The 21,562-nt window shown below is 43.6% G+C and overlaps 1 protein-coding gene across 5 annotated transcripts in view; it reads left to right on the top strand.

Annotated features, from left to right (window-relative positions):
* Nucleotides 1-21,562, top strand: part of LOC129190773 (multidrug and toxin extrusion protein 1-like) — a 24,733-nt gene extending 3,171 nt beyond the window's left edge. Inside the window, exons 1-17 of one of the 5 annotated variants that reach the window (XM_054793327.1) lie at nucleotides 11,421-12,480; nucleotides 13,068-13,169; nucleotides 14,948-15,016; nucleotides 15,088-15,236; nucleotides 15,318-15,360; nucleotides 15,449-15,493; nucleotides 16,856-16,953; nucleotides 17,121-17,218; nucleotides 17,554-17,667; nucleotides 17,738-17,805; nucleotides 17,898-18,006; nucleotides 18,084-18,159; nucleotides 18,540-18,609; nucleotides 18,693-18,825; nucleotides 18,906-19,000; nucleotides 19,090-19,176; nucleotides 20,926-21,562. In XM_054793327.1, the coding sequence (XP_054649302.1) occupies nucleotides 13,113-13,169; nucleotides 14,948-15,016; nucleotides 15,088-15,236; nucleotides 15,318-15,360; nucleotides 15,449-15,493; nucleotides 16,856-16,953; nucleotides 17,121-17,218; nucleotides 17,554-17,667; nucleotides 17,738-17,805; nucleotides 17,898-18,006; nucleotides 18,084-18,159; nucleotides 18,540-18,609; nucleotides 18,693-18,825; nucleotides 18,906-19,000; nucleotides 19,090-19,176; nucleotides 20,926-21,207 (1,593 nt within the window). In that variant the 5' untranslated portion in view covers nucleotides 11,421-12,480; nucleotides 13,068-13,112 and the 3' untranslated portion in view covers nucleotides 21,208-21,562. Of the gene's footprint in view, nucleotides 1-11,420; nucleotides 12,481-12,587; nucleotides 12,969-13,067; nucleotides 13,170-14,947; nucleotides 15,017-15,087; nucleotides 15,237-15,317; nucleotides 15,361-15,448; nucleotides 15,494-16,855; nucleotides 16,954-17,120; nucleotides 17,219-17,553; nucleotides 17,668-17,737; nucleotides 17,806-17,897; nucleotides 18,007-18,083; nucleotides 18,160-18,539; nucleotides 18,610-18,692; nucleotides 18,826-18,905; nucleotides 19,001-19,089; nucleotides 19,177-20,925 lie in introns of those variants that run through there. The other 4 variants (XM_054793331.1, XM_054793326.1, XM_054793329.1 and 1 more) reach the window with 4 other exon arrangements.

Genomic DNA, 21,562 nt, shown 5'->3' with positions numbered 1-21,562 from the left:
TGAATAGAACGGCTTGCTGACGAACTTAAGACAATGCCAAACTTCAATTAAAATTGATTGAGTTTAGAAGTAAAATGCTGTGATTGACAGTATCAAAGGCCTTTTTTCGATCCAGCCGGGAAGACTGCCCCTGCAACAGTTCCTTTATCCAGAGAAGCTTTGACCTTCTCATGCGAATAACAGTTTGCTATTTCTGTGGAATATTTTTGACTAAATCCAAACTGCTGTGGGTGAAGCAGTTGGCTGGACTCTAAATGTTTCATTAATTGTTCAACTACGATCTTCTCCAGAGCTTTTGAGGCTAAAGGGAGGATAGGAATGGGCCGGGAATTACTTGCTTTGTCTCCTGATTTATGAACTGGGATAATTATAGGAGTTTTCCAGCTCTCTGGGAACGTTTTTGTTTGTATTGACAAGTTTACTAAAGCGGGCCTTATATCCCGACATACGTGTTAACACACGCACGGGCTATGCAATTTTTCGGAAATTTGTTGGCAGTGAGCAGCACGTAGAAGACGTAGGGGTTGCAAGTGTGTTGTACTTAGGGAGCAAGTGATTTGTGATACCCACATGGCGTGCCACTCGTGTGTGCTAGGTGCGCTTCATGTAAGGCTGTCGTACGTTTCACTCACCGGGGATGTACGTGTGTGGGCATCATACGAGGCTCGTGCTTCCCACTCACTTTGATTGCAAGATGGGCGTACTGGCTTCCTACGGCACCTGCGGCTATCATGACCTGGAGAACTCAGTGTGCAGCGGGAAGAGCCGCCCGCCGTGGCCGGGTAAGGTGCATTAATGTCGGATACACTATGTGAGCAGCCGCCGTGCCTCCACGGAGGTCAAGAGAACCTGAGTGTACAGCTGGAGGAGTCGCCCGCTGCGGGAGGAGCCGCCGAAAATAATTTCCATCCCAAAAAGGAAAATCTGTGCGGGCTACGTGCGTGCCTCTTGCGATTTTCCCCTTTTTTGCATGTATCCAGCACATACTTCGGGGATGGAAGTAACTGGTTCCAACAGACAGCTCAGATATTGCTGAATAAATGCAGCATTTAAGTTATGTATATCCTTAGACATGGAGTTACTCATGTTAGCAATCCCTTTTTTTCACTTTATCATGGGATGCCTCTTTTATGTAGAGGAGGTCTGTGTGATCACGGTTGAATTCTTCACAGGATGACTGAGTAGATTTAAACGGACTTGCTAATTCTTGTACAGCCTCAATAAAAAAAATATTGAAACCATTTGCAAGAGACTTTGTACTACCAATAACTTTATTACATCCTTGGAGGCAGTTCATTTTAGGCTGTGTTTGCTTGCTTGAGTTAGTTTATTTATGTGTTGCCACAATCTATTACTGTCCCCAATGAGTTTGGTGAAATAATTAGCCGTGGCTTTTCTCAGCTCAGACACCACTTTATTCCTTAAGTTAGTGAAAGTAAGGAGGTCAGTATTAGTTTTAGTTTTTAAGGACATTTTAAGAGCAGAATCTCGCTCTTTGATGATCTGAAGGATGCCACTATTAAACCACTTAAGACACTTTTTCTTAGGCTTGCTTTTCCAGGTTTTTGTGTGTTTTCTTATTAAATCACAGAGGGTAGAGGCAAAATTGTTTGCACTATGATTTATATCCGGCTCTTTATTTATCACTCACTCACCCAATCACTCTTTTTATAGAGACTTGTGTACGTCTATCAATCAGCTGTTTATATTTCAACTTTTCCGTAATGGATTTTAGTTTTGTTTTGCTACTTTTATCCATCCAGTTAATGTTAAAAATCTCTAAATGTACATTCACAAGTATTGTTGACAACGGACAGAAGATTCGTCAGTTCTTTGTAGAAATGTACATTATAAGATAGGGCATTATAAAGCACAACGAGGCTAAATTTCATGTTTGGGGAGATCCCTTCAGACTAGAGCTGTCCTATCTAGTTATGAGCATAAATTGATGAAGCCTGCTTGGATGAGAGGTGAAACATCTTCTAAGACAACCTGAACAGTGGTGATTAATGTCCTTTGCACTCTTTTGCAGGCAGCTTGGTATGGTGACTGGGGGATGGAGCAGTGAGGCAAAATGAACATAAGCCCTGCGGGTGCCAAATTATTCATTAACAACTTCCATGCCTCCTTTTTGCTTGCTACCAGCTTCCATACTTTTTGTTCAAAGTTTTGTATGCCTCGTTCCTGTGTCACCCTGTGTTATTGGTAGGTTTTTGCTTCTACGTTTCACTTCTTTTTGATGGAGGCTTCCTGGACTGCTTTGTTGTCATGCTCCCGGCTATTGTTTTCTTCCCGGCCTTCAGGCATTCCGTTTATTTCATTTTTCCTGGAGCCTTTTCCACAGTTCCGTCTGTTGTTTTTGGTTTCATTTTGTTGTACTTTGTTCCCAGCATTATTGTTTTTTTGCTTACTTTTTTGCTTCTTAGCAAAACAGGTCCATGATTTTTGTGTCTGCGCTGCGGTCCAAAAACCTAAACAGCTGTCACATAAATATTAGAAATAAATCCCTTAAAGCAGAAGCACCACTTGTGAGACAAGTTTACTGTATTTATACTTATTCATTTCACATTTCAATCGTTGCTCTGTATTAAATATTAAATACATTTTGGGAATAAAGTCGAACAGCATCATCATCTCCCCTACCCGCATGCTTGCACGATTACAGGATGATGATAGAATAAAACTTAGGGTGCTTTGAAAGTAAGATGTGCCATTTGATGGTTATTTACAGTAGATCCATTCACAGTTGAAACTTTGATTTGTATCACATATAAAATGTATAGGGGTGGCCGAGTGGTTAGCATGTCAGCCGCAGATCAGGGTTTGCAACTCCGTTTGGACATGTCTGTGTGGAGTTTGCATGTTCTCCACATGCAACCGCGGGTGAACGGTTGTTTGTCTATATGTGCCCCGTGATTGGCTGGCGATCAGTCCAGGGTGTAACACGCCACTTGCCCAAAGACAGCTGGGATAGGCCCCAGCATACTCGCCTCCCTAGTGATGACAAGCAGAATAGAAAATGGATGAATGGGTGGATAAAATGCATAATGGGAAAAAATGTATAACTGCAAGATCTGCTGGATCTGGTCCAGCACTGCACTTCCAGACTGTGAGAACTATGAGAAGTTTATCTGTATCTGCAAAAGGTTCAATCGAGGCAACTGGACTCTTCTTGTTGGTTGAATACGTTTCACATTTAATCCAAAAGGTTTCTTCAGTTCAAAATTTTAGGTGTGCTGTTCCCCTCTTTATACGTCCCTGGTGGAAACTGCCCTCCTATGTTGTGCCATACATCTGTGTACACGTTGTTTGGTTGCACTCCCCACTACATTGCATAGCATCAACAACAATGCTGAGTTTGCTTTTTGCGATTTTGTCGTTGGGGTGAACGAGCTTCTGTCTGCGGGTGTTGTTGGGTTTGAAATGGATAGGTAAATTGTGATTACAAAAAAATTCAAACCAGCCACGTGAGTTGTCACCACGCTTCACCGCCTGTTTCCATCCTCAGGTTCTGGTGTAGCGGCCCTCCTTCTCCTGGTGGATTTGACAAAGGCCCAGTTTGGATATCCACGGTTGGAAAGGGCTTTTGTGATGTGTGTCTGCTCCTCTGCCAACGTTGTCCATGGAGGGAATCTTTCCTGCTCTGTCCTTTTGTGTTCTGATAACCCTCAGCTCGTGTTCCATTGGCTGACGGTATTCGAAAAGCAGATTCTGGTCTGTGTGGGTAGGTTTTCTGTAGACCTCAATATTGAGGCTTCCGTCCTCCCCTGCTCGCACTTTGCAGGACAAAAATGCTATTGTTTTGTCGCTGATGTCCTACCTGGTTAATCAGATGTTAGTGTCCACGAAGTTGATGTGTTCAGTAAATGAATCTACTTTGCAGATTTTGATCTTAACCCATGTGTCATCAACATACCTGAGCCAGTGGCTGGGTTTGGTTCCTCTAAAGGAGTCCAAAGCGTTCCTTTCCACTTCCTTTCCACAGAAACATTTGTTAAATTGGAAGTACGTGGTGCAGAGGCAAAGTAGTTCACGTATCTGGTCTGGTGTGAGGTTGGTTCTGTCCTGTAGTCCGGAGTCTCATTCCAGTCCTTCCCTGACCCAGTCGGTGGCTGCAGTGGTAGGGAAGCATGTGAACAGCAAAGTGAGATTGAATGATACCATATTCACTCATTCATTCATTCATTTAAAGCAAGTCTCAGTTTCCGGACCTTGTTAGCAAAGTGTGTAGTTGTGGATATGGTGTTGGGTGCCGCCTACCAGTGGAGTGAGAAGGGTGGCTAGATATTTGTAGGTGGGAGAGTTAATGCTGCTGACGATCGGCTTGAGAAGGGCTGTTTTCTTATGAATTTTTGGGAGTCCATAGATGCAAGGTGTCTCTTCCCCTGGGAACAGATGGTCTAATCCAAAATACGGTCTTATTCTTCCTTTTCTAGTTTCCGAGGCTTTAAATGATCTTCTTGAGCTTCATCCAATAGAGCCGTCAGCTTCTTCTTGTAGTCCGTGGTGTGGAGGTTCAAAGTGCGCCTTCTCTTGTCGGCTGGTGGAGCTGTGATGTTGTCCTTGGAATATCACCACTTTCCTTTCCTGTGTGCTGAGGTTGGAGGAAAGTAACCTGGCACTGGAGAGCGCTGCTGACTCTCTTGTCCTGTGGTGTTCTGGCTCTGTTTCCCGTTATTTGTGATAGTTATTGCTATTTCGGATTACCACGACCAGGATAGCTGAGAATCTACGGCGACAAGTTTGTTTATAAACGTCAATTTTTCTAGATAAACACTGCTCTGTATTCTGTGCAAAGTAAATATGGGACAGACGATTAAACGGTGCCTATTACTGGGTGTGGTGCAGAGAATTTTTTTACTTGACTGGCCTTGACTTCAACCATTAATATTTAACTAAACGTAATAAATGTCCTGAAGTGACATTTTGTCCACAGTATATAGCATATTTCATCCTATATTTAATTTGATGGTGCTACTAGTGACGTTTTTTTTAGCTCTTTCACACATTTTGTGCTGCTTGCATGAGTCAATGGGCAAAGCAGGGCAGATGCAGGAACGACGCAAAAAAATGGAAAAATATTATATACAGCTCGCTGTTGTAAAGTGCTCTCGTAAACATATTGTTATACTTCTTTGAGTGTCATGTGTGTCGGTGATATGCAAGGACGTCAACAGGCTCGACCAGTCAGCGTGTGACTGTGCTCCTGCGTCAGCAAAGTTTCACAACCACCATTGCATCACTGAGTTCTGATTAAAGAAACTGGAGGATCAACTGTGGCTTTGTGTCACCTGATCTCATCAGCTGATCATCAAAAGAGCTTCGAAAGCAAATCAGCTGGACCTGCTGATATTGATTGATCACAGTCATCTCACAGGAAGCCTTGAGATGAAAGCACAAAAGCAACACAATTGGCATTTAACTGCTAACTTGAAAAAGTGTTCCGAAACATGAACCTTATTAAAGGATTATTCTAGAGAAAACACGCTAAAAAAATCAAAAAGTATGTTGGCCACACAGTCAGGAGATCGTAAAACCAGGGTTCGAATCTTCGTTGGGCACCCCTGCAGTGTGCATGTTCTCCACGTGCGTGCGTGGGTTTTCTCCGGGTACTCCGGTTTCCTCCCACATTCCAAAAACATGCATGTTAGGTTAATTGGCGACTCTAAATTGTCCATAGGTATGAATGTGAGTGTGAATGGTTGTTTGTCTATATGTGCCCTGCGATTGGCTGGCGACCAGTCCAGGGTGTACCCCGCCTCTCGCCCGAAGTCAGCTGGGATCCAGCTCCAGCATACCCCCGCGACCCTAATGAGGATAAGCGGCATAGAAAATGGATGGATGGATGTTGGTTAAAAACTGCTCATGAAAGAGCACTGAAAAGGAATATACAGGTACAGATCTGACCTTTAGATAAAACAGCTGTACTTTAGACATTGCTAGGTTGCAGTTGAGGGAGAGTTACAGTACGTCTTTTTTGCAGCGCAAAGGCAAATAGCTGTGTGAGAGCAAACGACAAGTGACAGACACAAATTAATGGCAGGGCACATGGCATCCATTGCAACAGGCTGATTGATTTAAAGCCGAGAGGACTTCGGGTTTGTCACACTCAACATCTCAAACACAAAGTGCCACGAGTGGACGTGTGCTTTGAACAAAGGTGCCAGCTTTGATTACTGTCACGTCACCTTTCTCTGAGTGGACATTATGGCATGTTATTAAAGGCCCTCTGTTGTTATATGATATGTTATATGGTAATGTAAGCTATCAATCTGTCAATCATTTTAGTGTCCGGGTTTCCCGTGTTGTGCAAGCTCCACTCCTCCACTAAATAGCAACAGAAAACCCATCCATTCATTATCATCCATTCAGGTGTGGTGTTATTTCTGGCAGACATTGGAACTAGAGATTAAAACGTGAAAAGATTTCTCTTTTGGAGAAAAGCTGTATCGTGACAACAGGGCAGCCAGAAGCCAATCAGACTGTGAACTATGTGAACTTTACATTCGCTGGGACTGAAGTCCTTAATCTGCCCACATTCACATTTAGTGAATTCTTTAAATTTTAAATTCTGCCCATTTCGTCATCTTAGTGGTCAGTAACTTTGAAGTTCTTATGTTAGCGATAATTAGCTTATCTTCGTAACTCTTTCTTTTTTTTTTTTTGACAAGTTAGTTGCTCCTGTCGTCATGCTCTGTACTGCCGCTCTGCTGCCGCCTGTCTGCCACTCTCTTCCAGTGCACTCCTTGCTGCAGAGGCGGAGCCAGGAGATACACACCTGTTGGCAATTACCGCCTGGGCTACTTATACTCCGGAGCTGCATTACCTCGTTGCCAGATTGTACCCTTTTACCTGCTCACTGACTCGGGTCTTGCCTTGTTCCTTGCTTTCTGTTCGCATTGTTGGTTCGGTTTTTGCTAAACCTATTTTTCCTGCTTGGTTCTCAGCAGCACCTTTTGTTCTTAGCATTGTTTGTAGCTCCTACCAGTTTTTCCTGCAGCGTCCTCAGTTCGCGTTTTGGCTTCTGCAACACCTTTAGTTACCTTTTTGTCTTGTACATTTAGTTTGTATGCCTTTTTCCTCCAGTGGAGTGTAATACACTTATTCTTTGAACCTTTTTGTGTCGCTCTCTGCATCTTGGGATCCAAACCCGGCCTTACGCCGTTTCATGACAGATATATTTAGGCCAGTGGTGTCAGCAAGCAGATCTGCAATTATGGTTAAGGTCTTTGCTCAGGAAACATGCCGAGATACTACGAAACTGTCTTTTCAGTCTGTTCATCTTCACGGGAAGTGATGACCAAAAAAAGGAACTCTCTGCAGTTGAGAAAATAAACACCACAGCAACCAGGGATATATAATCCTCCATTTTGGCAGTCAAATTCATTCATTCATTCAGCAGATCATAAAAATATCTTTAATGTATTTTGACTGTCAAAATTAAAAATATCCTCAGGATAAGGTGGCATATTTTATTGTCCGATCAGCACTTAGATGAAAGACATTGGACAGACCGTAGGAAATGATGGTGTTTAATAAATGTTTCTGCAACATTAATTTATCACCGACATGCTGGTGCCTTCATCCAACACTCACGGAGTGCACTCAGACGGTAGGCTGGGATTGCAGAGACACTCGTGGCAGCCTTATCTTAGGTGTCTTGCCCTGTATTTGATCAGGAAATGTGCAAATTAAGTAATTTTTACTTAAGAAGATGTTAAAAACAATTAGAATCATACAGAGAAACATTTAGAATACAGTTCAATGGACAAATATAAACATTTATATTATCCTTATTCTTTTTTTATTTAGCATCATCCGATGATACGACCACAAAGTCAATCATCGGACTTGCGGCCGTACGTTTTGGACACTCGGGTGAAGAGAGGGACGGAGCTGTCAACCGATCACCACCTGGTGGTAAGTTAGCTCCGATGGTGAGGGAGGATGCCGGTCAGACCTGGCAGGCCCAAACGTATTGTGAGGGTCTGCTGTGAACGACTGGCAGAGTTTCACATCCCGCCTCCGGGAGAGCTTCGACCATGTTCCGAGGGAGGTGGTGGACATTGAGTCTGAATGGGCCGTGTTCCGTGCCTCCATTGTCGAGGCAGCCGATCGGAGCTGTAGCCGTAAGGTGGTCGGTGCCTGTCGTGGCGGTAATCCCAGAACCCGTTGGTGGACACCAGTGGTGAGGGATGCAGTCAAGCTGAAGAAGGAGTCCTATCGGGCCTTTTTAGCTCACCTGACTGCTAGCAACTGTATGGAAATACAACAGTTAGTGGCTCTGATAGATGCTGTGCTCTGATTGTTTGCAGTGCATGGTACACTTTAACAAATAAGCACCACATCTCAGCGACTATATGAGGAAACACAGTAGTTACTTAGAAAATGACAAAACTCAGGGTTGTTTTTGTGCCAAATGTTGTGTTTGGACTTTGTGCTGGCACTTTCACATGCTTTTTATTCTACACGCGGTCAATCATCAAATGGATGTCAAACTTTAAAAAGACCTTCTCTCATCTCAGCCCTGCTTGCGCAGAGCGTGTTCATTAGTATGGCAACGTCCTGCTGCATTTGTTTCAATTGTTAAATGGCCGCTAACATGTGACGCATCAAGATCAGGGGGAGGTCCAAATTTTGCCCCTTGTTATTTAGATTATTCTCTGCAAGGTGTTGTATCGGCATGCTGTGGTGAGCATGTGTGCGAGTATGTATTGCTCTCAATCATGCAGTGCAACATGTGCACCCATGATGTGGAAATGAGATTTCCCCCAAGGAGGGCTTAAGTTCTTAGGAGCAGTTCTCAACAAGAGACCCCATCACACAGAGAAACTCTGATGCATGGAAATCATTTTGTGCATCAGACTGCAGCTGCCACCTGGAAAATAACGACCATCACTTGTTCTGCCATTCAGCATCATGTTTATGCGGTAACACGCGCCCAGGCAAGTTGGATGCAGTCAACAGGGAAGCATCAATGGGAAGTGCATCATTCCTGATACCAGCGACCAGACATGAAAATGACGTTTGCTATCTTGGAACTGCAGGCTGCGATGCGGGCTGTCACTCGGGTTTTACAGCTTAGCCTCTCTCACTTGTGACCAGTTAACCTTTACTGCGTCTCCAATAGGACACAGTCATTCATCTGTCATACTCCCAAAACACTGTAATGAACACAGACAGCTCACACAGATTTCACTTAGCAGAAAGAAGGGAACCCTCGCAGTGATTAACAATGCATGCATAGACTCAGAGGTTGCATGGGGGTAGGCTATTTAAGACTATTTAACCTTTTGGTGCCATTCAGTTGTTTTATTTTTTTCTGGGTTGTTTTGATTGAATACACAGTCGTCCCTTGTTTATAGCAGTTCACTGGTTCCAAACCCCACCACTGAATAATTTCTATGATATGGGATTCAATGTTAATAAATACAATATTTTTGTAGTTAGAGCACAGAAAACCTGTTTAGGACTTTCTAAATACAGTTGTTAACATTATTAGAACCCTGTATACATGAAATAACACACCTAGTCATCTTTACACTCCTATTATTCATTGTTTACAACACCATGCGCAACACGCAGGGACTCAAGATGACCGCTAGCTAGCAAATGGCAAAATAATGCTAAGTCTGTAAATGCACATTTAATCAGGGAATGCTAGCGGATCAGTGTGATTTCAAAGTAGACACTCCCGTTGTAGTGCTGCCCGAAATGTTCTTGCTCCCACTGGTCCCACTTGTCAATAGGGTTGTCAATAAATGGTGACACCATCTCCGAATGAGTTACACAGTGAAACAGCGGTGCTTTCATAGCCGATTTTAAGCTGGAAGTCTGGGCATAACCTGGTCGGGTCCAGGTTATGAGTTTAGCCTCAGTTACCACAGTGATATAGCTGCTTTAAATGAGAGCAACGTTTGTTTAACAGGAAAGCCTGGCTCACTCAACACACCGACTCGCGGTACACCCCCACAGGGTTGCAGTGCTGCAGCTATGAAACCAGCAAAGGGTGTGATCTCGTGTCACAAGATCTTGCGAGATTAAGATTTCTCGTTCAGAAAAAAATGTCTTGTTGGCACTAGGGATGACAGTAAATTAATTAATTAATCACACAATAATCATTTTGCCAGCCTCAATATATTGCCGTGTGCATGTGTGTTCTGTTTTCCTTGTCTCTCGCCTCCAAACAGGCAGGAAGAGAGTTCACTCTGTGCATTGATTTCAGCACCTTGGCGACATGACGACATGAATGAAGTGAGCCCTTTTGTCGTCATACAGTCTTTGTCTCGATGGGTGGAGGTGGGGCTGGTAGCATACACACAGAGTGCAGAAGAGTGTAACTTAGTAGAAATTAAATTAGTAGATTGCAATATGTTGTCATATAGTTTTTATATTTTTTCATTGCACTTGTGTTAAAATGTTAAAATCTAATCTCGTTCTCGTAGAACCAAACTCATGTACCATCTCGTCTCGTGATCTGAGTGTCTCCCCTGCAATTCACTCAAGATGATCATATTTACCATTTATATAAATACTTTTTGTATTCTCCAGTACTCCATTGCTGAGGCAGCCGATCGGAACTGCGGCCGCAAGGAGGCCAGAGCCAGTCGCGGCGGCAAGCCCCGTACCCGATGGTTGACACCAGAGGTCAGAGCTACCACCAAGCTGAAGAAGGAGTCCTATCGAGCATGGATGGCTTATGGGACTCCTGAAGCAGCTGACAGGTACCGGCAGGCCAGGCGGCTCGCAGCTTCGGCGGTGGTCGAGGCAAAAACTCGGATGTGGGAGGAGTTCGGTGAGGCCATGGAGCACGACTTTCGGTCGGCCTCGAAGAGGTTCTGGCAAACCATTCGACGCCTCAGAAAGGGGAAGCAGTGCCCGGTCCACACTGTTTATAGTGGGGACAGGGGACTGCTGACCTCGACTGAGGATATAGTTGGACGGTGGAAGGAACACTTTCAGGCCTGAGGACACAGACGCAAACAGTTCCATCACCACGGCAGCGGTATCTGGGGTACTCAAAACGCTCCCCAGTGGCAAATCTCCGGGGGTTTCGCCCTGAATTCCTCAAGGCTTTGGATGTTGAGGGACTGTCTTGGGGCTGACACGTCTCTTCAACATTGCGTGGAAGTCGGGAACAGTACCTCTGGATTGGCAGACCGGGGTGGTGGTCCCCCTTTTCAAGAAGGGTGACCGGAGGGTGTGTTCCAACTATAGGGGGATCACACTCCTCAGCCTTCCTGGGAAAATCTATTCCAGGGTTCTGGAGAGAAGGGTACGACCATTAGTCGAACCTTGGCTACAGGAGGTGCAATGTGGTTTTCGTCCCAGTCGAGGAACACTGGACCAGCTCTACACCCTTGCGAGTACACTGGAGGGTACGTAGGAGTTTGCCCAACTGGTCTACATGTGCTTTGTGGACTTGGAAAAGGCATTCGATCGTGTCCCTCCCGGTGTCCTGTGGGGGGAATACGGGAATACGGGATTGGTGGCGCGCTACTACGTGCCATTCGGTCCTTGTACGACTGGAGCAGGAGCCTGGTTCGCATTGCCAGTAGTAAGTCTGCGAGCCTGTTTCCGGTGAACAGTGGCCTCCGCCAAGGCTGCCTTTTCTCATCGATTCTGTTCATCATGGACAGAATTTCTAGGTTCAGCCAAGGCGTCGAGGAATTCCAGTTTGGGAGCCGTAGGATCTCGTTTCTGCTATTTGCAGACGATGTGGTCCTGATGGCCGCATGGGGCTGTGACCTTCAGCGTTTACTGGGGTGGTTTGCGTGTGAAGCTTCCAGGATGAGACTCAGCACCGCCAAATCTGGAAAAGGGTGGATTTCTCCCTGTGGGTTGGGAATGAGGTCCTGTCCTCTATCTTGGGGTCTTGATCACGAGTGAGGGGAGGTTGGAGCTTGAGGTTGATAGGCGGATCGGCGCAGCATCTGCAGTATTGCGGTCGCTGTACCGGACTGTTGTGGTGAAGAGAGAGCTGAGCCAGAAGGCAAAGCTCTCAATTTACCGGTCGATCTATGTTCCCACCCTCACCTATGGTCATGAGCTTTGGGTCATGACTGAAAGTGCGAGATCGCGGATACAAGCGGCTGAAATTAGTTTCCTCCGGAGGGTGGCTGGACTCACCCTAAGAGATAGGATGAGGAGCTCAGTCATCCGGGAGGAGCTCAGAGTAGAGCCGCTGCTCCTTCACATCGAGAGGAGCCAGTTGAGGTGGCTCGGGCATCTAGTCCGGATGACTCCCAGACGCCTCCCTGGTGAGGTGTTCCAGCCATGCCCAGCCGGGAGAAGGCCTCCAGGCAGAACTAAGACATGTTGGCGGGATTATGTCTCACAGCTGGCCTTGGAATGCCTTGGTGTCCTCCCGGTGGAGCTGGAGGAGGTGGCCGGGGTCCGGGAAGTCTGTGCTTCCCTACTGAGACTTCTGCTCCTGCGACCCGAACCTGGATAAGCGGAGGAAAATGGATGGATGTATAGGTAAATACCAGTACATTTCATTATTTATTTTTCACATTTTTGTATTCCTTATTTTTCATTTTATTTTTCATTGTTATCATTATTGATTGGCTTGGAGAATGCCTCTACCAAATGTGATTCCTAAACCTCCAGAGATCCTTACCAGATAAAGTAAAACAAGATTGCCTCATTGGCAGAATACAATGCACATTTACATGACCAGTGGTGAGTCATGATTATCTGGATTGGACCTTTCCGCTCTGGTCCAGCAGCTCCAACAGCAACTGACAGCCTCACCTCAAGGGTATTAATTAGTAACCAAAGTAGGCAAAACAGAGGTAAGCACAGTAGAAAGTGCAGAGTGACACATTACTACTTGGGAAACACTTATGGCAAACATGGAGGAGGCAGCGAGTGACAAATGGTTCCGCTGCAGCTGGCTGCGTCGCACGGTTCCCCTGAACATCAGGGAGGAACTGTACCACCTCTTGAGGATGATGGGGCCCCTTGTAAGGACATGCGCTCTTCTATGCACTGGAAAAATGGGCACAACATGCTAAGATCAGATGTTTGCTAAGTGACAACATGTCTTTTTCATGTCTTTTTAGCTGATCTCTCGAATCCTCAATTATTTACTTCCTTTTGTGAATACAATGTTCTGTGGCCGTCTGACGAACGAGGTGATGGCCGGCTATGGATTAGCGTCTGCTGTAAGTGCACAAGGTTTAAATAGATGGACACACATATTTGTGTGTCCCTGGGTAGCTTTCAAGGGTTTTCTCCAAAATGTGATTACCGTCTAATGAAAAGCGTGTATCTGCAAATAAGTATCACATTTATTGCCAAGAATTTATGCAACACAAACAAGGAATTTGGATTGGTGCAGTGGTGCATGACTGAAAATAAAAAGTGCAACAATGCAATAAAAACAAGACAAAACAAGAATTCCAAAATATATTTTTATAATGTACTTCTATTTTTTGGTTAGATTTCAATTTACAAAATCAAGCGTTATATGTTTTCATTGGGCAATATTACGTTTTTACAAAAATGACTTAAATTTAAACATACCGTACATGCAACAACAACAAAAAAAAATTCTTTTGGCTTACAGAAAGAAAAAAAGTTTGGCGATACATGCTTTTCATTGTATCTGTTTTTTATTTTCTTCAAAAAACAACAACTTTTCTTAGGCTATGTTCACATTGCAGGTCATTTCCAGTTTTTTTGCTCTTATGTGACCTATATGTGATTTTTTTTCATGTCAGTGTGAGAAGTACAATTGAGAATTTTTTCAAATGCGACCAAGGCGTCTTTCGTATGTGGCTACAGCAAAAGTTATTTTAAATTATTTTTTAAAATTTGTCTCTCGTGTCAATGGTTACATTTGCACTGCAAGCTACGATACCCAATTCAGATTTTTTGTTAAAATCCAATCGTTTTATGTAGCACTTCACATTACCAAAACAATGCAAATTGTGTTTGTGTGAACGCAATGCATCCGGGAAGTGACACACCTGCATGTGTTGACAGAAGTAAACATTGCCCCAATTTGTGGTCTCCCTGGCGTACAGTGGTGGGCAAAAGTGTTTGCCCCCTTCCTTGCTGGGGAAGTGTCAAATATATATATGAAATAGAAATAACAATATAACAAATTTCATCAACAAATGTGTAAACCTGATCAATTCTTATCATTTCAAGGTTTAAAGACCTCCCTGTTTTGGCCTCGCTCTCCTCCTGTCATTGATGTTCTCCCTCAGATTCTCTTGTAAGAATTGAGCGTTAATATAAAATGAGAACGTCACAGTACAGTTCAGTAATGTAGATTCGTTCTCACTACAGTGTTCCCTCGTTTATCGCAGGGATAGGTTCCCAAAATAGCCCACAATAAGTGAAATCTGCGAAGTAGCCAACTCTATTTTTGTATAATTATTGTATGTTCTAAAGCTGTAAAACCCCTCAACATACACTTTATACACTTTTCTCAGACAGGCATTAACATTTTATCACGTTTTTCTCTTGTTTAAACACTCTCAAAATAAAATTTTGTTTGATCAACTTACTCTCGGACACAAGAAATGAAGTGACTCACGCGACTCTTGGAGAGACATGCTTTTCAATGTAAAACATTGTCATGCAATCCACGTGAAACTTTCAAACAAATATTGGTCCAAGACAACCCATCCATCCATCCATTTTCTATACCGCTTCTTCCTCATTAGGGTTGCGGGGGCATGCTGGAGCCTATCCCAGCTGACTTCGGGCGACAGGCGGGGTACACCCTGGACTGGTCGCCAGCCAATCGCAGGGCACACATGCAAACTCCACACAGAAATGCCCAGGGGAATCGAACCCAGGTCTTCCCGATCTCCAGGCTGTTACTGTGTTGGCCAACGTGCTAACCACTAGACTACCGTGCGGCCCCAAGACAACCCTCTCCTACTTATTTATTTATTTATTTCAATTTTGTTTGTTTTCCTTTTATTAGACTATCAGTGTCACCACTGCAGCAACAGGACTGGGTTTGGGCTTCGCTTGTGATACCCTGGTGGCTCAGGTTGGGATCCTGGCTTTCATGCTCAATACTGACATGACATCATGACGTAACATGCATATACTGTTGTGCAGACCTTTGGCGGTAAGAATCTACTACGTGTGGGTGTGATCCTTCAGCGAGGCATCATCATCTTGCTGTTGTTCTGTCTGCCCTGCTGGGGTCTACTCCTCAATGCCCAGGCCATCCTGCTGCTCCTAGGCCAGGACCCTGAGGTGACCCGGTAACTAACAGTCACCATACACTGTGACCAGCTACTTTGCAGGGTCTTCGTCCTCACTCTGAAGTGAACTTACGATTTCAGAATCGCTCAGCTATATATTACGGCATACTTTCCAGCAATACCTGTAAGTTATGTGTTTTTTATTTTGTTCCACATCTGTTCATGCTTTTACAGAAACTACGTAAATGTGAATCTGTCTATATGTCTTTTAGGCAATGTTTCTACATCACCTGCAGATGTCCTACCTTCAGAACCAGGTGTAACGCTATTCTGAGGACACACATACTAGTGTGATATTTGCCTTGTTTCCATTAGCATGTTTACCGTATTTCCAGTGGATACGCCGCTGCTTTTACTGCTTTTATATGTACAGTGATGCAGCTAATTTCTGGTCTTGCGATATCTCATCATTTTGCGCTTCGTGGAGAGGTGCACGTGATGCGGCTTTCAGGTTGAAGGCGATCGAGCTAGCGGCTTTTGCTTGGGTATGCCAGCGGATCTTGGTAGCGTGGAATGGTGTCGGGAGGTCCACTGTCGCCGGGGGCCTGGACTGCTGTGTGGTGGGGCGGGGGCTGATTTCCCTTGGGGCGGGGGAGGCGCCGGGAGAGACTGTCGGGGTGTGTGGCGAGGGAATTGTGGGGCCGGTCGGTTCCGATACTGAAGAAAATGATGGAACGTTGTGTTTCTGTAAAAGGAGTCAGTTTATGGAACAATCTGAATAAAGAAACAAAAGAATCCAAGTCTGATATCAAATTTCAAAGAATGGTTCAAATGAGTATGTTGAGGAAATATGAAATATGTTAGTTATGATTGATTGTCATACTATGGTTATTTTTATTGTGGGAAATGGCTTTGGTTGAGTTGTAATTGAGGAGATGCGTAACCAACTGCGTGGCTGGCTGCTATATGTATACTTTTAGTTTATATTGTTGTTGTTTTTAAATATGACCTTGTTTGCGGCTGAAAAAAGGGTCAGCGATAATAAGACTTGTCTTCTTTCTGCTCCCTTTCATTCTGGTTTGAAGAGTGTTTGTGTTTATGTCATATTGTTTTAATATCGTTTGTTTTTTTCTTTCTTGACTGAAATAAATGTTTCAACAGTAAATCAACAAGAAGAAAAAATAAGTGGTTTTAGTGCCGAAGTAAAAGGATGGAGACGGCGATGGCAGCGATCTTTCTGGTCGGCTACTGTTAACTAGCCGCTTTAAACACACTGTTCAGCAGTGTGTAAAACCCCTCACCATACACGTTATACACCTTTCTCGTACAGGCATTAACATGTTATCACACTTCTCTCTTTAAATACTCTCAAAGTTCAAATTTCGTTTGAATTTTAATGATCAGCTCACGAGCGGACACAAAAAATTAAGTGACTCACGTGTATCGTGGCTTGTCCTGACGCGGAGAGGCTGGAGCGTGTTTGTATCCTTGTTTTATATTTATATCCATGAACCGAGGATTCAGTCGCAGTGTTCCAGGTGCCCTACAGTGGCAGTGACATTTATAAGTTTATATACGTTTATTCATACACACTAATTTCACAGTTGAACTGTTGCTCTGTATTAAATATAAAATACATATTAGAACATTGCAATACTCATTGTGTCTTCTGTTGTCAGGGTATAATACTGCCACAGGTGTATACTGCTGCCATGGCAAACATTGCCAATGTGGTGACAAACTACGTCTTTATTCACTTGCTCAATCTCGGGGTTGGGTGAGTATACACACTCACGCGCACACATGGCAAAGATATGAAATAATATAATAAATACAATAATTATATAATAATTATGTTGTGATCATGATTATGATGATTATATAATGGAACTGCACGCCATTTGTCATGTGTTTCATGTGATTGTGATCCGATGTGCCTTTCAGTGGCTCTGCAGCAGCCAACACCCTGTCTGAGATCTACATCTGTGTCTTTCTCTTTGCTTACATCTGGTGGAAAAAGCTGCATAAAACAACATGGGGAGGTGACTTACCTTTATTAGCCAGTTAACAATTGATGATTATGTTCAGTTGTGACTGACATTGTCAGAAACATGAATTCATTCATACAACACAGCATGTCACAGCAGTCCTGCACCTTAGAGGCTTAGTAATCATTCCTAGTATGACCACTACACCACTACAAACTAAAACCACACTAATAAACCAAGTGTTAAATGATCAATTCTCTGACAGTGTCAATACTGAGTGTTATTGTAAACGCCAGAATCCTTTATTGGACGTCATAAGATTGTTCAGGTTTACCTAATATTGTGGCTGGTGAGTGTCTACGTTGGTAAATATCTCACTCCCCCTACAGGTTGGTCTGTGGACTCACTGCAGGAATGGGGCGCCTTCATGAAACTGGCCGTTCCTAGTACACTCATGACCTGTTTCGAATGGTGGATTTATGAGTTTGGGGAATTCTTTGCAGGTTAAAGCACATACTGTATATGTTGCTTGCTGACTGGTGCATGCTATTGAAATGTTGATATTGTGTTCAGGGATGATGGGTAAAGATGAGCTGGCAGCCCAGCATTCGTTGGCATCCATAGCAAACCTGATCTACATGGTATTGTGATGAGTCTTTTATGTTGGCACCTGCTCTTTTGCATTGTGATGTTTGGATCAGTGTGACTTTATTCCATTCATTCAAAATGACAGATCCCGGTTGGCATCCAGGCTGCAACCTGCGCTCGTGTGGGCAACGCGTTGGGTGCAGGAAACACAGCAAGGGCGCTCCTCACCTGTAAGGTGTCGCTCTCGCTCACAGGTCAGTTGATTGCTGGTTGTAGCTCAAGTTCATGTATACATGTACATTCAGCATTGTGTGATGCTTTTGTTTTGGAGCTGCCTTTGCTGTTGTTGAAGGCGTCGCGCTCGGCTCTGCCAAATCTGTGATTGGCTTCATCTTCACTTCTGACTCGTGAGTCTTCATAGCTGACCTGACATTAGATCAGGGGTGCCCAAACGTTTTCCACAGAGGGCCATATACTGAAAAAAGGATGCAAGGGCAACTTAGACATTATAAATGATAGCTGGCAAACTCAGGCCCTCCAGTCACCCTTTTTGAAAAGGGGGACCACCGCCCCGGTCTGCCAGTCCAGAGGTACTGTTCCCGACTTCCATGCAATGTTGAAAAGATGTGTCAGCCAAGACAGTCCCTCAACATCATGTCCCTCATGTGTGTATCCAGAAATGAACTACTGATGCATTCACTGTCCAATGTAAATAGTCCATCCATCCATTTTATATGCTGCTTATCCTCATTGTAAATAGTAATAGTTTTATTTATCATCGTTACAGGAAGATCATCAGTAGGGTTTGTGACCTAATGAATGTTTACTGCTTCCATCTGTTCTTTGATGCGCTTGTGGTGAGTATTGCAAGTAATTATCCATTGAAAACAAATATCGATTCATCACCAATATATAAGGTATGATTGTTACCTTCCTCCAGGGTGTGTGCCTTGGCATCTTTATGGGCACTGGGAAGCAGAAGATTGCGGCTGTGGCTAATTTGATTGGCTTCTACTGCATTGGCTTAACACTCAGTGTTACATTCATGTTTGTTGCCAAACTGAATATTTTAGGTATCTACCTGATGACTTATTTTATCTTTTGCATAAAGCCACAAGATGTAGCAGTGCAAAGGAATCCGTGTGTTTCACAGGTTTCTGGTTGGGTCTCCTCATTTGTGTCATTTTGCAATCCATCTTCTACATCACTGTCATATTTCGAATGAACTGGAAGAAAATCACAGAGGAGGTACGACGCTGCTTTTGTTGAGATGAAATTAGTGGTACAGCATCTTAATAAGAAGCCATCGGTAATCATTTGTCTTTGCTTGTTTGCAGGCACTGAAACAAGCCCAGGTAAAGGCAAACGTGGCGTTAGTAAATACAGTTAACCAGAGTGATGAAGAGGCAGAACACCAAGGCAATGTAAGTGGAGTTTGTTGGCCCTTTTCCACTGCATGGTACCTTCTCGTCTCGACATGACTCTACTGTTCTCGCTTTTCAATTGGCAAAACCAGTAAACCACTTCTGGTCGCTCATTGGTCAAGCAGACTCATCATCACCACGTCATTTGGAACATTGGAGAATTTCTTGCTGCCCTCAGTCTCCTCTTGAATAAAACCTCCTTTCCATGGCCATCAGTCACAAAGTAAATACACCTAGTTATTTCTGACTGATTACATTAAAGCACAGTGTTTTTTGCAGTATCCTCCATCTACTAAGGAAGTACTATTTTGCAATGGAAAACCAACTGAGGCGAGTAGAGCTTAGCCAAGCTGGTACTGTGTTGTGGAAAAGTAACATTTATTGTATTAGCCTTTTACAGACTTTGTGTCATTCACCCACACTGGTTTCGACATTTGGCACAACTGCATAATCTAATGATGAAGCAAACCGAGTAGAAATTGCGTGTGAATGCTGAAATGCTGAAGCTGACCTGAATGAATATAGAATGAATGTTGAAATAGTCTAGAAATGTGTCGAAATGTATTTGACGATGGAGGATCGAACACCCACTCTACTACCCGAGACATGCCACAGCGCACCATAGGAGCAGAATGTTACATGTAATGTTCAATGAATTTCCACCAACAGGGGAAGACATTGAAATTGCCCATTCATTTATATGGGAAAAATCCATCCACCCAACCATTTTCAATTTAGAGTCTCCGATTAACCTCTGATTAATCATGCATATTTTTGGAATGTGGGAGGAAACCGGAGTACCTGGAGAAAGCCCACGCATGCTCGGTGAGAACATGCAAACTCCACACAGAGATGCCCAAACAGAGATTCAAACCCAGATCTTCCCGATCTCCTGACTGTGTGGTCAACATGCTAACCACTAGGACACATTTTTTCCCTTTGGTAAAAAAGGTTCCCTTTGGGAAAAATGTAACAGAAAATATAAAATTATGAATATGTAGTGATTTTTTAAAATCCTGATAAAAAGCCTACATTCCTGAATGAGCTGAACATCGTGATGTTGGAATGGTTTGAAACGGTTGAGAAATGTGGGAGTAGTTAGCGGGCAAAAAAACGGCAGAATTTTGAAATGTTGGAATGTAAAAACGGAGAATGATTGTTGAAATGTATAAATATGGTGAACAATTACATGAATACTTAGGATCAAACCAGTAACGTCAGGGTTGGGAGATGATCAATCTACCAAGTGAGCCATGTCACCCTGTAACACACATGGAAAATGATTTCCAAATAAATTGCCCATTTATTTTCAACGGGGCAACTGTCACAAAAAATCTTACATTTCTTTAAAAGTCCTGATTGTTAGCCAGTGTGTCCTGACTGAGCTGAAAACTAATTTTACATGCATGAAAGCTTCATACAAGAATGCCACAAAACCTCAGTCAACTGAAAAAAATCATACCAGACTATTTAGTTACACTCCTATTCTGTAGGTGGTAGTAATATACCAATAGCAAGCTTTTGTTCTTTTATCGCTGCTCCTTTTGCTGAATCTGTTGGTTATTGCCCCACCTGGACCTCATGTGGAAAAAGTGAAAATAAATCAGCATGTTCATCCAGATCTGTATGACCAGTATGAACATGTAGATGAATGAATTAAATCTCTTTAGATTGTACAGGTGTAACTAATGAAGCGTATCTTGAGGGCACTGTATCATGAATAACATCATTGTTCCACTTCCTCCCAAGTCAGTGGACGGCTACCTGCATGTGAGCACCGAGTGCCCCGATGGGAGCACAAAAAGACAATATATCGTCAAGGACAGCGCCGAGCTTCTCCCCATGACCCAGCTGATAATCCGCAGAGGCATCACCATGTTGACTGCAGTGGGCCTCCTGTCTGTGGGAGCTTGTGTGCACTTGTTGGTGCCTTTGCCAGAGAGCCCGCTCTTGAAGGCCAACTTCACAATGGAGCTGCTCAATACCACAAACAGCCCTCTGCAAACGTCTGTTACTCTGCTTGACTCCTGAGGAAAGGCGGACCTTCATCAGTACATATTTGCTCTGAGTGTTTTATTATTAATCAGACTGAGTGCAGAAGTGGATCACACACTATTCCTCCGCTTCCCGTGTAGTTCGACACATCAACGATGTCATGTAATGTGCAGCTAAAGTCAACTGAAGTGCATTTTTACTTGTTTAGTGTTCTTGTTTGATTGCAATTTCCTGTCTCCTTTAAAGGAGTGTAAATGGGTTTCACTTTTGTAGAATAAACGAAGTATGTTTGTGCCATCCATGTGACTTCCATGTCTCGTTTCTCATAAACTTCAAGCATCTACGTTTTGCGTGAGTTTTGTGTGCCTATGCCTTTTGGTCACCCATGTCC

The sequence above is a fragment of the Dunckerocampus dactyliophorus genome, chromosome 12 (assembly GCF_027744805.1).
Source record: "Dunckerocampus dactyliophorus isolate RoL2022-P2 chromosome 12, RoL_Ddac_1.1, whole genome shotgun sequence".
Classification (NCBI taxonomy): Eukaryota; Metazoa; Chordata; class Actinopteri; order Syngnathiformes; family Syngnathidae; genus Dunckerocampus; species Dunckerocampus dactyliophorus.
Note: the sequence above shows the minus strand (reverse complement) of the source record. Positions and strands in the feature narration are given on the sequence as shown.